The 16,370-nt window shown below is 41.0% G+C and overlaps 1 protein-coding gene across 1 annotated transcript in view; it reads right to left on the bottom strand.

Annotated features, from left to right (window-relative positions):
- The window catches only part of INPP5A (inositol polyphosphate-5-phosphatase A), a 322,080-nt gene extending 314,324 nt beyond the window's left edge, over positions 1 to 7,756 (bottom strand). The window contains exon 1 of the mRNA XM_081329302.1: positions 6,984 to 7,756. Within this exon, the coding sequence (XP_081185428.1) occupies positions 6,984 to 7,058 (75 nt within the window). The 5' untranslated portion in view covers positions 7,059 to 7,756. The remainder of the gene's footprint in view (positions 1 to 6,983) is intronic.
- Between the last annotated feature and the right edge of the window lie 8,614 nt (positions 7,757 to 16,370).

The raw sequence follows: 16,370 nt of genomic DNA, 5'->3' as shown, positions 1-16,370 counted from the left end.
TGAGGGCTTTAGTTGGTTTGTATGCTAAGGCAGTGGCCCCCAACCTTTTGGGCACTAGGGACTGGTTCCAAGGAGAGAGGTTTTTCTGCAGACTGCAGGTGGTGTGCTTTTGCGTGCTGCCTGCATCCTGTAGATGGGGCTTCACTTGTTTGCATGGCTCATACTTGGTTGTACGTGTGGGTGTGTTGTAGTTTCAAGAGCTGCATTACAGTCTCTGCTATAAATTTTGAGAATAGTAATCACTTGGATGTTCTGATTTGTTGCTATACTTGTCCATCAAACTGAAAGTAGGAAGGTAGGCAGAAGTTGACAAGGTCCATGATTCTGTGTTTCAGTCTTAAGGTATTTGGCTAGATAGGTATATTGTGCAGTACTGCTGCCATGGATTCTGTCACTAATTCTGGATCTCTGGATGTCAAGAGTGTTGTGGCATCACATTAAATCATAATTTCATCTTCTATTTTTAATTCTTTGATTTTTCTGGAGGCACTGTGGGGAGCTGATAAAACATTAATTCCCCTTTGGGAGTTGTTCAAGATTTTTGTAGTATGTTGGGACCCCTTGTACAGTAATGACACAATCGGATGAAGAGGTTTGTATATTTTGGGGTGCCCTTTGAGGTGTGGGAAGATGGGTCCACTACTTTTCACCCAATACTGTTCTTCTTTTGTGAATTGACATTTCTTAGTTAAGTCACTGAGGGTTCTCTTGATCAATTTGTCCAATTTCTATATTGGATTGGTGATTCCTGGGATATAAGCTTCATTTTCCTGAGGTAATTATTTGCTTTTTGTATGTATTGCAGGGCTTTTTTTGTCATAGAACTCTCAGAACGGAGTTCCGGCACCTTTTTTGGATGGAACCTTGTAGGGTAGGCAAGGCGGGTTGTATGACATGTATGAGTTCCGGCACCTTTTTCTTTTACAAAAAAAGCACTGATGTATTGTGTTGTGTCCATGCTAAGCTTGTAAGCCGCCCTGAGTCTTCGGAGAAGGGCGGGATATAAATGGAATTAAAATAAAAATAAATAAAAATAAATAAATGTTGTGACCTTTTTTATAATCTTTTTTTTTAGTCTAATCTCACAATTTTATTTTCTTGTGATACGACATCTTTTAAGTATAAAGGAAATCTGAGTTCTCATCATTTTGCGCAATGGATCAAAATAATAACCAGCAGCAGTTTTAGGGCACATTACTGAAATATTCCAAATACAGTTTTCACTATACAAATCTATTTTTCAATTGCTAAAAGCTTGCAGCTTTTTCTTAGAATAGATGTTTCAGTAAGAAGGACTGCATATAAACATTTTTTTATAACTGGTATTTCTAAATATTTGTCTAGTTTCTTTTTCCACTTAACCTGAAAAAACCACAAAAGCAGAAGACTGGGCAAAAAGAAGAAATGTTAAACCAGTGGTGTGCACTGTTGGTTTGAGTGTCACACCAGGTTTTGTATAGCATGAGAGCGCCGTACTTCAAAACAGGCCAGGACAGTGACTTTTGCACATCAGCAGCGCTGCCTAGTAAATGGAACAACTTGCTGACATTTTTGAAGATGGTGAAAACCTTGTTTTTCTTTCAGGCATGGAGGCCAGGATGGTGCCTAAGAGGCCTCAATCATGAGTGTCTATGAATTTTGTATGACCCGAGATTTTCTTGTGCGACAACTTTTATTTGTGTATTGTAGTGCGGGTAATGGAGTGATGTTTTTACTCTGTCTTCCAAAGTTTCACTGGCTACACTGGCTAGGTAGGTGGCTGCATATATTTTTTTTAAATTGATTGATAATTTTAAAAAGCACACCTGCCAGAAGCCATAATTCTAATACAAGGCCAGCAAGGAATGGATAAATGGAGTTGAACTAATACATGTTAATTAAAATTAATTGCCCCCATATGGTGTCCCATGCGTAAAATTGCATTTACAATTATCTGCATATATTACCAATCTCTCCTTCACACAAAGACTTCTGGCCTACAGAAACACACAAATACAGGCTTTTCTCTCTTTCCAGGAGAAACAACAAAAAGGGAAGAAAACAGGATGGCAATGGGAGTGAAGGAAAAAGGACAGAATGAAAGAGATGAGGTGAGAGCCAAAACAAAATTTAAAGAATATTGCCCAAAATACATAAATGCAAATATCCTACCACCATCAATTGGGTAATCATTCTATTGTTATCATTATTTTGCCTCCTTACATCCACCATGAAGATAAATAAAAAAAACTAAATTTGATTATTTACAATTCAGCAACCAATTTGATTCCAAAAATCATATTTAACCAGAATTCAGAGGGGGGAAAAGATTAGTTTGCAAGTATAAACATTAGTTTACAAACACCCACAGAAGCGCTTCATTTGTAAGCCCGAGGGCTTAATTTGTTTCAAATTAAATACAATGATTTCCCTCCTCAAATAATAAGAAATAATAAGCAAGGAAATATATCTACTAGTTTAGTTTATAAATGTCAAACCTTCATTTACCATGTAGAAACTACTCATATTTCTTTCCATAGGACAACACTTGTAATTATTGTCCCAATTCTATTTTTTTCACTTCTCAGTCTCCAGGCCTATTCCGCCAGCAACAAGCTGAAAAAATAGGTCTTCTCCCCCGCTCCCCATTAAATACAATTATTTTAGACGACATATGTTTCAAGAAGAAATAAATCTCACTGAAGAAGGAATAAAGCTTCCTGAATAAATATGCATAATAACATATTCTGTGAACATCTAGTCAGAAACTTATTCGATTATTCCCATTCCTGAGCAGTTAATAAATCACATACTTTCACTGAAAGTAGGTTTGTTTGTTTTTTGCAAAAGTCTCTGCACCTATTAGAAAACCACTGATAAACAGCTGTTAAGTATAACCAGCAGGGAATGTGTAGTTAGCAGCATTCATATTGGGTAGAGCAGTCCAGAAATCCTAGTTTTGGGAACAGTATGTTCTTAGGCCATGCAACTTTAATCTATTTGCAGGCCCCATTTTAAAAACGCAGCACCCTCAGCCAGTCATATTTCATTTTTTGTCCAAACTACTTCATTTTCAAACATGCACTGTTTATTTAGAATCTCTTGCTTGGCAGTTTGTGAGATTAAAACAGGCTTACTGCTATAGGAACTGGCCACCAATAAGCCTTACATCAAATTTAGGCCCAATCGCTAAGAGTTGTGACTACAGTAGCTGTCACTCCAATATTCAATAAACTGGGAAAGGGAGAAAATGTTTCATTTCTAAATTCAGCCACATTTAGTTGTATTTATTCACTGAAAATATATGTAACACATTTTATCCCATACCATGCTCAGTGATGAATCACACGCTTTTCTGGTTTCCCAAGAGTTATGCAGTCTGTTTTGAAAATGGCAGAAATGTTTCGGGACAGAATTTTTAAAATGAATTCTATTCAACAAAACTCTATTCACTGAGAGGTTTCTGATTACATGACACTTGTATTAGTTGATCTGCATGACATTGCCCCATTCTGGTGATTTACTACTCTCTGTTGGAAATAGGGCGTGGGTTCTTGATCCAACTTACAAAAGTTGTGCCACATTCTCCACGACCGTTTACTGGAATATTTTAAAAAATGATTTATATCTTTTCCTGGACTATGGTAATAAAAGTCACAGCTGTATTCTTTTTCTTAACACTTCTCGGATATCAACACTATACTAAAGGCTTAAAACTGTGTTAAATTGTGTACTAGTGAGATAAAAGGCAGCATTTTAAAATAGTGGACACTGTTCCAAAGTGTCGCGGAATTCTCATCTCACAGGCTGTGGCACAGATCTTCATTGCAATCTAATTTGCAAGCACAGGCAAATTTCTTTGGCCTTGGATAACCACAGCCAAAGTCCAGTCATATCTCTGCTTCATACTCTAGTGGCAAAAGAGATGGGAAGCAATTAAATAATTCTGATTTTGTTTACCAACTCTGTTGATGCCTGCAAGAGCAGAAATGCCATGGACCACAGAGGTTGTTACTTGCTGCTCTGTCAATGTAGAAAAAGAAGAAAGCTGCCACAGGGAAGTAGCAAGTGAAGTGGGCAGCAATGGCTTTGAGAAAACTTGGAAATTTGGGCTCCACCCTGGTCAGAGGCTGCTTCTTTGACCACAAAAATAATCAGGCAGTGATTCAGGCAATGCCTGGATCATGTTCTAATAGAATTTCAGCCTTGCCTGTGCAGGCTTGATGGCTTTCATATAATTGTCCAATGCAAAAAGCCCACGCCGTCAGAAAGTTTTTAAATCCACTGAGAAAGATAATAAAAGTTTTTTTTAAAATAAGTACAGGTAGTCCTCGACTTATGACCACAATTGAGCCCAAAATTTATGTTGCTAAGCGAGACATTCGTTAAGTGAGTTTTGCCCCATTTTATGGCCTTTCTTGCCACAGTTGTTAAGTGAACCACTGCAGTTGTTAAATTAGTAACACACTTGTTAAGTGAATCTGGCTTCCAGATGGATTTTGCTTGTCAGATCGTAAAAGGTGATCACACGACTCCGGGACAATGCAACTGTCATAAATATGAGTGAGTTGCCCAGTGTTCAAATTTTGATCACGGGACCATGGGATGCTGCAACGGACATAATTGTGAAAAATGGTCGTAACTCACTTTTTTCAGCGCCGTTGTAACTTTGAACAGGCACTAAATGAACTGTTGTAAATTGAGAACTACCTGTATAATCATTCATAGGTGGTACACATTAATTCATTTACTATTTTAGGGATCCAAGGCAACATAGAGTTAGAAAGTCTTGACCTACAGTAAAACAGACGTATTCTTTTCAATATTGCTGCATCACAATCTATGAACAACTTCTGTATTTACGGAGATCTTTGTGCTGTTCCCAAATAAACAAATTGAAATGGTGGTGTAACATAAGAGACAGCAAATATATCATACATTCCTCAGCATAATCCAGTTCTGCCTTCTGCTCATGTATACACATGCACACAATAAACTTTCACCTTTATGTGTACCTATCAACACTCTACGTAACTACCAGGAGCCAAAGTGATTTTCTGCCTTCTTATTTTTTCAAATAGAAGTGCTCAGAATGAAGCTAGAAAAAGTTTTTTTACACATTTGCGCTGTTTCAAACAAAAGCTAATCTATTTAAGATATGCCAAATTTTATTATCAGAAAACATTTTAAAGACAATATGACATAACAGGCCTAGAAAGATCCATCACTTTAAAGAGGAAAATCATATTTTTAAACATACAGGTTATGTTCACAACCCCTCTCATTCCTTGCATAATCAGACAGGCAAAAAATCTATGCAAGCTTTCTTAACAAAACAACAGAAGGCCATTTCATGGTTACCCCCCCCCCCCATGCCTGCTTATTTACATAGAACTGATTCATAATGTACATATTATGATTGCAGGTGAACCATCTCAGATCTAATTCTTAAAATGCAACTTTTTTTTCTAGTGAGGAAATTACCTAGTTCACCAAGGTTTTCTCTAAGAACTTATCATAAGGACCACAGGGAAGGGGGCTTCCCCTCACAATACAAGGTGCAATTGTGGGAACCAGATCCACTCACGTGAAGGCGAACACAGAAAGCTTTTTTCCAGATTTTATACAGGTAGTCCTTGACTTATGACCACAATTGAGCCCAAAATTTCTGTTGCTGAGACAGTTAAGTGAATTTTGCTCCATTTTACGACCTTTTTTGCAACTGCTGTTAAGCAAATCGCTGCAGCTGTTAGGAATGCAGTTAAGTGAATGGGGCTTCCCCATTGACTTTGCTTGTCAGGTCACGAATGACCTCAGGACACGGCAACCGTCATGAGTCAGTGGCCAAACATCCTAAATTTGATCATATGACCACGGGGATGCTGCAACGGTCGTTAAGTGTGAAAAACAGTCACATTTCACTTTTTCCAGTGCCCTTGTAACTTTGGTCACTAAATGAAGCGTTGTAAGTCGAGGACCACCCGTAGAAATACGTGAAAGCCGTCTCTCTTCCGGATATCCTTATAAAAAAATATGAATAACAAAAACGCCCGATCCAATTTAAACACCCGGCTGACTGACTGACTGGGCGACAAACCAAAATAAAATTCAGTCAGGAAAGATGGGCTGTTCAGAAGAGAAGCCCCGGGCCAATCCCACAACACGATTCTCAAGTAAGCCGGGCTGGACGGGACTGGCTGGAGGGCAGCTCTTGTCAGCCCCGAGGCCACCGTTTCCACGACGCCGGCTTCCCGCCAAGAGGCAAAGGGGCGAGCAGGTGGAGAGCGCTCCGCGCGCCTTCCGCTTCCCAGCGCTGGGCGGCCCAAAGGGAATCCCCGTTCTGACGCGCGAGGCGTCGCCGCTGGCAACTATCCCCAGAACTGAGATTACGCCGAGTTTACTAGCCCAGCCGGAATGCGGGAGGGGAGGGAGGATGGGGGGGAGCTGAACTCCTCGCACGTCGTCCTCCCAGGCGAGAGACAGCGCGGGGGGCGCTAGGACCGGGGGGGAAACCCACTCAAGCGCGCACCGACCGACCCACCTCTCCCCCGCCGCCGCCGCCTCTTCCGAGCCACCAAGGAAGTCGGCTGCTGCGGTCGTGATCGCCGACCAGGGATGCGGACCGGGGATCGTTTCCCCCCTCGGCAAAGCCTCGCCCGGACCTTCCTTGACCCGAGATCACCCCAAGCCGCCCGCTTCTCTCTGCCGGCCCGCCCGTGCCACTTCCAAGCTGCTGCTGGCCAAGCTGTAACACCTTCCCACCACCACCACCACCACCACCACCGATACCTAGATCAGGGGTAGGCAACCTCGGCTCTTTTATGACTCGTGGACTTCAACTCCCAGAATTCCTGAGCTAGCCAAGCTGGCTCAGGAATTCTGGGAGTTGAAGTCCACGAGTCATAAAAGAGCCGAGGTTGCCTACCCCTGACCTAGATTATTGCAGAGGGAAAGAAAGAAAAAAAAGGGGGGGGAAATGCCCCCCCTCCAGCCCCAATACTTACATCATCGAACAAGGATCCAACGTTGGCGGTAACTAACAAGATCCCGGTGTTTGCGACGGCCCCTTTCATCGCCATGATATTGGCCAAAATTAGTTCTGGGGGGTGGGGTGGGGGTTACGTGTGTTGGTGTGTATGTATTTTAAAGAGACGATTGCCGACGTCTCGGGGAAAAAAACTGCAATAAGAAACAATAAATCTCTCGGCGAAGACGGGGGGGGAAGCCGGGCAAGGAGGAGCGCAATTCGGGAGTTCCAAGGGAAGTTCAGCGGCGGGCTGGAGCGGCCAGGTCGACTTTTCCTTCCCTCTTTTTTTTTCCTCGTCTTCTCCGCTCGCCTCCTGCTCACAGGTCCGCGCTCTGCGGTGCCCCAAAGGAGGGAGATCCTCGGAAATCTCCCACCGGGGGCAGCGATGCAGGCATCAGTGCTGAGCCCCCGGGCTCATGGTTGCCGGCTCTCCTCTGCAACAAGCCCCGGGGAAGGATTGGGGGGGGGGGAAGACTTCGCGCTTAGATTTTCACCTTCGCAGCCATTAGGTTCCTGTTTGGGAAGTTCCTCCTGCTGCTGCTGCCGCCGCCGCCGCCGCTAGCGGTGGTTAGATCCTGGTGCATGGCAAGGAGGGAAAGCCAGGGAGGTGGAGGCGGGGGGGGGGGGAAGGTGAACAAATTCAACGAAAACTCTCGGCGGCGGGAAAGGGGGGTCGCTCCAGAGGTGGCTTCCAGCGCCCTTGGTTGCAGAGCGGAGCGGGCAAAAGAACCCCAAGCCGATCCGTTGGGCAGGAGAGCCACCCGCCTCCTCCCCGACTTCCCCGCATCTGCCTGAAATAACAGAAAGAGGGGCGAGCGGCGAGGCGACTAGATCTCTGCACTCCCCTGACGTCACGAGCTTGACACGCTTCGTCTTAAAAGGGCAACGCCGCCCCGCTCCCAGAGTCCCGCCGGGGCTGAGCCCTGCCAGCCTTCCAGCCTCTTTCCTAGAAAGGGGCCGGAGGAGATGGCCGCGATGTGCCTGGAAGGGGATGGGGTGTGTGTGGGGGGGGGGGAGGTGGGAATGGGGGGGGGGGGAGGAAGCAGCAGTTTGCCCGGCGGAAAAATACAGCTTTTTTGCAAAGGTTGGCTTGAGTCGCGCGCGCGCGCGCTCGCGCGCTGGGAATCGGCGAAAATTTTGGCGCAACGGGCCAGGATGTGAAACTGGCGTTTGCAGCGGAGTCTGAATCGCACGACACGCTGACAGTTACTACTATTACTGGATATTAACGACCGTGCATTCAGAGAACGTGCTATAGTAACTTCCGGTCTCCTTGGACAATACATTTTCGTTCGGGGGTGGGTGGGTGGGGGTGGTCAGTTTATGGAATAGGATGTACCTTCAGGCTGCGGATGTGCTGCTCTGCGGTTAAGGTCAAGAAATTATCTCAACATTTATGCTGGCTCCCTTTAAACGTAGCGTGCAGGAACTCTTCAGGATAGAAAATTTGCCTTTTCCATTGTTGGCCCATAAATAGACATCGATGCAAAGATCTTGGGAACAGAGGGGTTAATTAACAGTGTAACACTTAATATGGGCCTGTACAAACAAAAAAAAAGTTTCCAAATCCTGACCACCACCACCCCCACAAGGGAAAGGTGGATATACAAGGTTTTGACTCTTTCTGTTGCATACTCACTTGTGCACAGTTGGGTCCAGGGCTTTTTTTCTCATAGAACGCTCAGAATGGAGTTCCGGCACCTTTTTTGGATGGAACCTTGTAGGGTAGGCAAGGCGGGTTGTATGACGTGTGAGTTCCGGCACCTTTTTCTTTTACAAAAAAAACACTGGTTGGGTCCAACATGGAAATGATGGCTGTGAACTAATGTCCTGCCTTCCATCCTTCCACTGAAGTTCTACATGCCAAACAAGAAATTCCATCTACAGTAAACCTGTGGTCTGTTCTATGAACTTTGGCCAAGTACTTTGAACTGCTCACAGCTATTGATAATTAATACTCAGTTTCAGTGTATTGTTTATTAACCAAAGGATCGTATCAAATGATAATTAGTACTCAAATTTAAGTTTCGACTATCCTAAGAAAAATTCTGTAGTCTTTGAGAAAGGAAAACAATCACCAGCAAATAATCCCTATGATATATTCATAAATTTCAGACTGCCCGGAAACTGTTCTCCTAAGAGAAATTGCTGTGTTTAAAATACATATAAGAATATTTCATTAGCATCTATAATTTAATTTTGTTTTTTTTAAAAAAACTAGTGAGGTCTATCAACTATGCAAAACTCAGGTGCAAATTGAGTGCCGTGTACAGAATTTGACTAGCTTATTTGCTTTCGCAGATAAATTTCTGCATCTGATTTATAGATAAAGGATTGTAACCCTCCACAACTGATCCATAGTGCTGTACAAAGTCCTAATAAAAGTCAGTCAGTTGAGATTTTAAATTTGAAGAAGAGAAAGCCTAAAGGATAAACAACTGGCATGTGGCCAGCCACAGCAGCAATTTGCTTTCACAAGTATTTACAATGGATAAATCACTAAAATTAGAAATGTGGGTGGATCTATGCAAATCTTATAGATGTCTGCCAACAGTTGGATTGTGTGGGTGCTGTATTTTGAAGCCGCTTGGATTTATAGGGCAGCTCTCTTAACAGTCTCAGGCCTTTTGATTCTGAAGAAGTCTGGTCATTTGAAATTTGCCTGCCATGTCTTAAACTATCCACAAGATGGCATCAATACAGATAAACAGATAAAAGTAGTTTTCCTGGCTTTATAGAAAGCTGTCCGAAAAGTTCACCTGTGATGGACATATCAGGTGAACGAATTGTCTTAATCTCCAGAAACCAGAAAGTGCCTCACTGCACCTTTTGAGAACTATACTTTGTTATATGGGTAGTCCTCGATTTACGGCCACAATTGAGCCCAACGTTTCTGTTGCTAAGTGAGACGTTTGCTAAGTGAGCTTTGCCCCCATTTTACAACCTTTCTTGCCACGGTTGTTAAGTGAATCACTGCAGTTGTTAAGTTAGTCACACGGTTGTTAAGTGAATCAGACTTCCCCATCGACTTTGCTTGTTAGTAGGTCGCAAAAGGGAATCACATGACCCCGGGACAACGCAACTGTCATAAATATGAGTCAATTGCCAAGCCTCAGAGTTTTGATCACGTGACCACGGGGACAGTGCAATGGTTGTAAGTGTGAAAAATAGTCATGTCACTTTTTTCAGTGCTGTTATAACTTAAATGCTCATCAAACGAACTGTTGTAAGTCAAGGACTACCTGTACAGTGTTTTATAATGAAACAGTCCAAATACCATTTGTTGAGGGTGAGTTTTTCAGATATAATTTCAGCCAATGAATTCCACTTTTTCTCAATTTTATTGTTTATGTGGATCTGTTCAGCAGTTACGAGACATATAAAGTGTTACAATGCAGGATTTTGAAAACATAGCCTACGTATATTTTTAGAACAAATATGTCTTCTACCCATTTCTGCTCATTTCCTACACGCACACACACACACACACAGAGAAAGCGAGAGAGAGCACAGAGCAATAATCAGAAAATAAGCATTTTAAAAAAATGTCTAATCTTATCTAAATGTCACTCAGTAAAGCAAAAATGTTTTAAGAGTTTGGTTTTGTGTTTATTTTATTTTTGCTGTACTTTATAGAAATCTGTTTTAAATTCAGTGCCTGACTTTACTATTAGTCTAGGATACATTCAGTTGATGATGGTGATGGTGATAATGATACAGTAGATTTGCCTCAGAACCTCAAGAGAAGCTCACATTTTTATGTTCCTCGTCCTCTTCTACTTTTTTGTTCTACGAAAGAAAAGTATTAAGGAAGATAATGTAGAACAAAAGAGAGAGAGAGAGAGAGAACATGCAAAGAACAACAACAACAACTTTATTGTCACTTTGAATGTACGCTAATCAGAATAAATAAAAATGAAATTTTGTTGCATACAGCTCTCAAAGGGTCACCACAAAAAACAACAACAATCTAGTTGGTTATATTTCCATAAATTAGAATATTGTGCTTTTGATAGATTTTCCCTAAGACATATTGAGATGAAATGAATGCTACAAGCTAGTGAAAGTTTTGAAGTGGATAAATTTGGGGAAAAGATGGTCACATCATTTTAAAGTATTAATCAAGTAATATAAAATATCTGTTGAACGTATTCACAGTTGATGTCACCTTTATTGTTAATTATTTAATTAGAAGCTGTTCCATTCTGATTAGTATCAATAGAAATCTTGAATCCAGTGAATTGACTTATGCCAAGATTCTCTTTCATCTTTCTGGCTCACTGAATTTAATAGACCTTACCTCTCAGAAGATATACACACTAGTAATAGTTATTATTTTTTTTTATTGAAAAGTTTTAAAATACAGTTTTCCCTTAAGAAACCCCCCTTCCCCCTCCCTGCTCCCCCCCTACCTCCCCCCAACCTCCCTCCCTCCCCCCCTCCCTCCCCCCTCCCCCTCCCCCCCCGACTTCCCAGAGCTAAATACAAGGTATATATATAAAAAGCAATCATAAACAATCATATGCTAACAACTATAAGTTCTAAAATCCATCACTCTCTAGCTTATATAGGAAAAGACACACCTTAACAATATTAAATATATATAAAAAACTAGAATAAAAAAAAAAACGAAAAAAAAACGAAAGAAGACTTATTCAAATGCTACGTAAAACTTCTTAACCCTATACTTGTTCTGGATAAACTCAATCCATTTTCTCCATTCCATAATATAGCGTTCTTGCGAATGATCTTTCAAATAAGCCGAAATCTTCGCCATCTCTGCCAGGTCGGAAACCTTTAAAGTCCACTCTTCTATGGTCGGCAGTTCCTCTTTCTTCCAATATTGGCCTATCAAAAGTCTTGCCGCCGTAATTAAGTTCAACATCAGCTTAGTGTCCACAACTGTAGCGTCTGCAATTATTCCCAACAAAAAAAGTTGCGGACAAAACTTTATCCTCTGTTTAAAAATCTTCTGCATATTCCACCAGACTTTTATCCAAAAAGCCTTAACCTTTTTACAAGTCCACCATATGTGGAAATACGTTGCATCTTCATCACCACACCTCCAACACTTAGGCTGATAATTCGGATACATACTTGCAAGCTTTTTAGGATCTAGATGCCATCTATAAAACATTTTGTAAAAGTTCTCTCTTAAATTTTGAGCTTGTGTAAATTTTACATTCCTCACCCAAATCTTTTCCCACATGTCCATTGTAATAACTTCCTGGATATTTTGGGCCCACTTTATCATACAGTCCTTAACAAGCTCTGTTTCCGAGTCAATCTCTATCAATGCAAGGTATATCCGTTTAATATGTGCTGACCCCTGATTTCTAATCTGCTTTATCAAATTTCCATCAGTCATTGTAAATCCATAATAACTACTAGTAATAGTTATTATTGTAATAAAAGTTTTTCAGTTAAAAAAATGGAGCCAACATCAGTTTCCAACAAGCTTCAAACAGTAATTTCTTTTAGAGTCATAACTGTACTCCAAGGAATTTATAGTAATTGCTTAAATCAAAATATTCCACAGGAATTTTATTTTGTGCTTCTTTTAAATGAATTTTCTTATTCCATACTCCATCAGAGAGAAAAATATTAGCATCAGTGCCTGTTGATTGATTCTTCAATCCTTCTCTTCTATTTGACTGTGATTAAAAAGAACTGAACCTCATGCATGTGCTCCTCTTAAGTTTGCTATAAATAATCTATTTTTTTTTAAAAAAATCACTTTTTCTCAACCTGATGCCCTTCAGAAGCATGGTATTAAAATAAAGAGACAGGCAGAGATGGGATTTATAGATTTAATTAAGGAATGCCTCTCATTCCCCCATAATTCACATTGAAAAATAGGATAAAAATATCTTGCTTAATGTTTTAAAACCTGTAGATGATCAAGCTAAGAATCTAAGTGAGATGCTGAAGTGTGTTTCCTCTGGCTATGGGCTAGATAGATTTCCTGAATTTTTTTTTCACCATATGTTAACTATTAAAATCTTAGGGAGAGAGCCAATCTAATTTCAACCAAGAAGTAGTCCTCAACTTACGACCACACTCTGTTCCTAAATGAAACATTTGTTAAGTGAATTTTGCCCCCCTTTTACAACATTTCTTGTTAAGTGAATCACTGCAGTTGTTAGTGACATGATTCTAAGTGAATCTGGCTTCCCCATTGAATTTGCTTGTCAGAAGTTCTCAAAAGGGGACCACATGATCACAAATGTCATAAATATGAGTCAGTTGCCAAACCTCTGAATTTTGAACACATGACCATAGGGGTGCTGCAATGGTCATAAGTGTGAAAATGGTCATAAGTCAATTTTCCCAGTGCTGTTGTAACTTTGAACAGTCACTAAACAAACTGCTGTAAGTTGAGGACTACCTGTATTTCCACAACACTGATGATGCAGCTAAGAAGCAGCTCCTCCGGACTTTGATCCCTCTTACCTCCCATAGTGTCAGGCAGAAAGAACCAGAATGACACCATGAGCTGATTAGAGTTGATTCTTTATCACCGCTAACCTATTCACAAGAATCTCACCAGACTGACTGCATTTTCTTGAGGACAGCCTGATAAGGGCTTCAGGGATTTGAGGGTCACGTCTGCATCACTTCCTGTCTTGCAAGGACTCTAAGCTGACCAGACACTTCATTCCTTCCTCCACTTTAACTGGAGATTCCACCATACCTGTGAGAGGGATCTCGGAGTCCTAGTAGACAATTACTTCAATGTGAGCCAGCAGTGTGCTGCAGCTGTCAAAAAAGCCAACACAGTGCTAGGCTGCATTAACAGAGGGATAGAATCAAGATCAAGTGAGGTACTAATACTACTTTACAATGCTTTGGTAAGGCCACACCTGGAATACTGCATCCAGTTTTGGTCACCAAGATGTAAAAAAGATGTCGAGACTCTAGAAAAGGTACAGAGAAGGGCAACAAAGATGATTGGGGGACTGAAGGCTAAAACATATAGGGAACGGTTGCTGGAATTGGGTATGTGTAGTTTAACAAAGAGAAGAGTGAGGGGTGATATGATAGCAGTCTTCCAATATCTCAGGGGCTGCCACAAAGAAGAGGGAGTCAAGCTATTCTCCAAAGCACCTGAAAGCAGGACAAGAAGCAACGGATGGAAACTAGTCAAGGAGAGAAGCAACCTAGAACTAAGGAGAAACTTCCTGACAGAACAATTAACCAGTGGAACAACCTGCCTCCAGAGGTGGTGAATGCTCCAACACTCGAAGTTTTTAAGAAGAGACTGGACAGCCATTTGCCTGAAATGGTATAGGGTTTCCTGCCTGAGCAGGGGGTTGGACTAGATGACCTCCAAGGTCCCTTCCAACTACTACTTCTTCTTCTTCTTCTTCTTCTTCTTCTTCTTCTTATTATTATTATTATTATTATTATTATTATTATTATTATTATTATTATTATTATTATTATTATTATTATCTATTGGAGAACCATGAGCTGCTTCCCTCAGAAAGTTCATGTACATCAGACCCATTCCAGTCAGTGAATGCTATCCTGAAGATGTCCTAAGCAGACCTCTGTGGTAATTGTCAGCTGCCTGTCTCCCTCTTGATGGTAAAAGACTTGTGGCAAAGGAGGAAGAGTCCAGCTGGAGTAGTATGTTTCCTCATATGCCCCCAATTTGTTTGTGCGCCTATAATCTAAATTAACCTCCTTACAAGCTCATATGCCATTTAAGATTTTGACTAAAACCGGTGTTCAGTTAAAGGCCTCACTGACTCCTCTGATCCTTAAAGACAAATTTTCATCATCTGGGAAAAAAGTTACAGAATTACATCTTAGACACTGTGGACTCTCTACTCCACTTGAATCCGAGAAAGTCAATTAGGAGCAGAAGCAATGCTTCTTCAACTCTGACCTCTATAAATGATTGGGCCACGATCCCCTATTATTATAATGGTGGCTTGCTTGGGAGACCCTTTATTTTACTAACATTTATGTGCATTTTACGTCAGACAACTTTGCCTTTAGCTAGATCACATGTCCTATTTCTTTTTTTGCCAGCTAGCTAGGAATTCTGTGCTACTATATTCCTTCATGGATGCTTTTGTAATGTATTTTATGGAGTGAATTACATAAAATGGTGCACAGCTTGAGTAATTTTGCATTTGTACATCCTACCCCATAACGTTTTTATTATTTGTAACATGTAATCAACAGCTGGTCTTAGGCTGTAAATACAGCATACTAACAATGGTGTTGAACAATTTCCTATTTTCTGCACAAGTTAGACACTATAAAGCATCTATACAGTATAAATTGTTTCCCCCATTTACTGTAATCAGATTGAGCAGAATACTTTTCAGCTCTAAACTCAGGCTGCATATCTTGCATTGATCTTTAGTGCTGAAACTTTGACCTAGCAATTTTCAAGTCATATCCTCTGCCAATATAGTTCTTAAATGAATAAATCCTAGATATTCCCTTCTTTGTAGAATAAATCAGTAAGGATTAGATTTTTCCACCAGGCTCAACATTTTAAGGAAATGAAGTACAGCTTTACATGTTAAGGTGTGCCTACATTTGTTCAAACAAGGCAGCACAGTCAATACTATTCCTTATGGTGAAAATCAACTGACCTGAACACTATTTACCAATAAAACAACACAAATAATAGATTACTCTAAATTTCAACGAGACAGAACAGAGGGCAAGGCATATTTAAACAAGTCAACCCATGCAGTATCAGAACTCAGAAGTCCTTTAAAACAATTATTTTGCTTGTTCTAAAAATACACCTTTTTTTTCTTTAGTGGAATGCCAGGAAACTTCACCTACCACAGGTATACAATACACACAGCTGCTATTGCCCTTCAGCATGGTTTTCTGGTTCTCAAATATATCCAGAATTACAATGAAGAATTAGTCATTCCGGCTGAATAATAAAAACTGTGCATGTGATGAACGTTATCTCATTTTTTCTCTCTCCATATTTTACTCTCCAAGTTATCTATCTGAAAATAATAACACTGAAAAAAGAGCTTGTATTGGTCTATAAGAAAACTGTAACATCCCTACATGCTACCTCATCAAATCTTGGGGCATGCTATCTTTTTATTCTCTGTCCAAACCATTTACATCTTAACAAAGTAAACAAAGTTCTAGATCAGGGGTGTCAAACTCAATTTCATTGAGGGCCGCATCAGCATTGCGGTTGCCCTCAGGGGGCCGGATAGGTATGGCCGGGGTGGGCGTGGCCTACTGGGTGGGTGTGGCTAGAGTGCGTATGGCCTACTGGGTGGGTGTGGCCAGCTCTACATCGTTCACATCAAGGGTGCCTATGGGGGCCTGGGCAGGAGTGGGGCAGATCTGGGGGTCTCTGGCAGGA

This window comes from Vipera berus, assembly GCF_964194415.1.
Source record: "Vipera berus genome assembly, chromosome: 5".
NCBI classification, from domain to species: Eukaryota; Metazoa; Chordata; class Lepidosauria; order Squamata; family Viperidae; genus Vipera; species Vipera berus.
The sequence above is the reverse complement of the archived record's forward strand: the minus strand, read 5'-3'. Positions and strand labels throughout refer to the sequence as shown.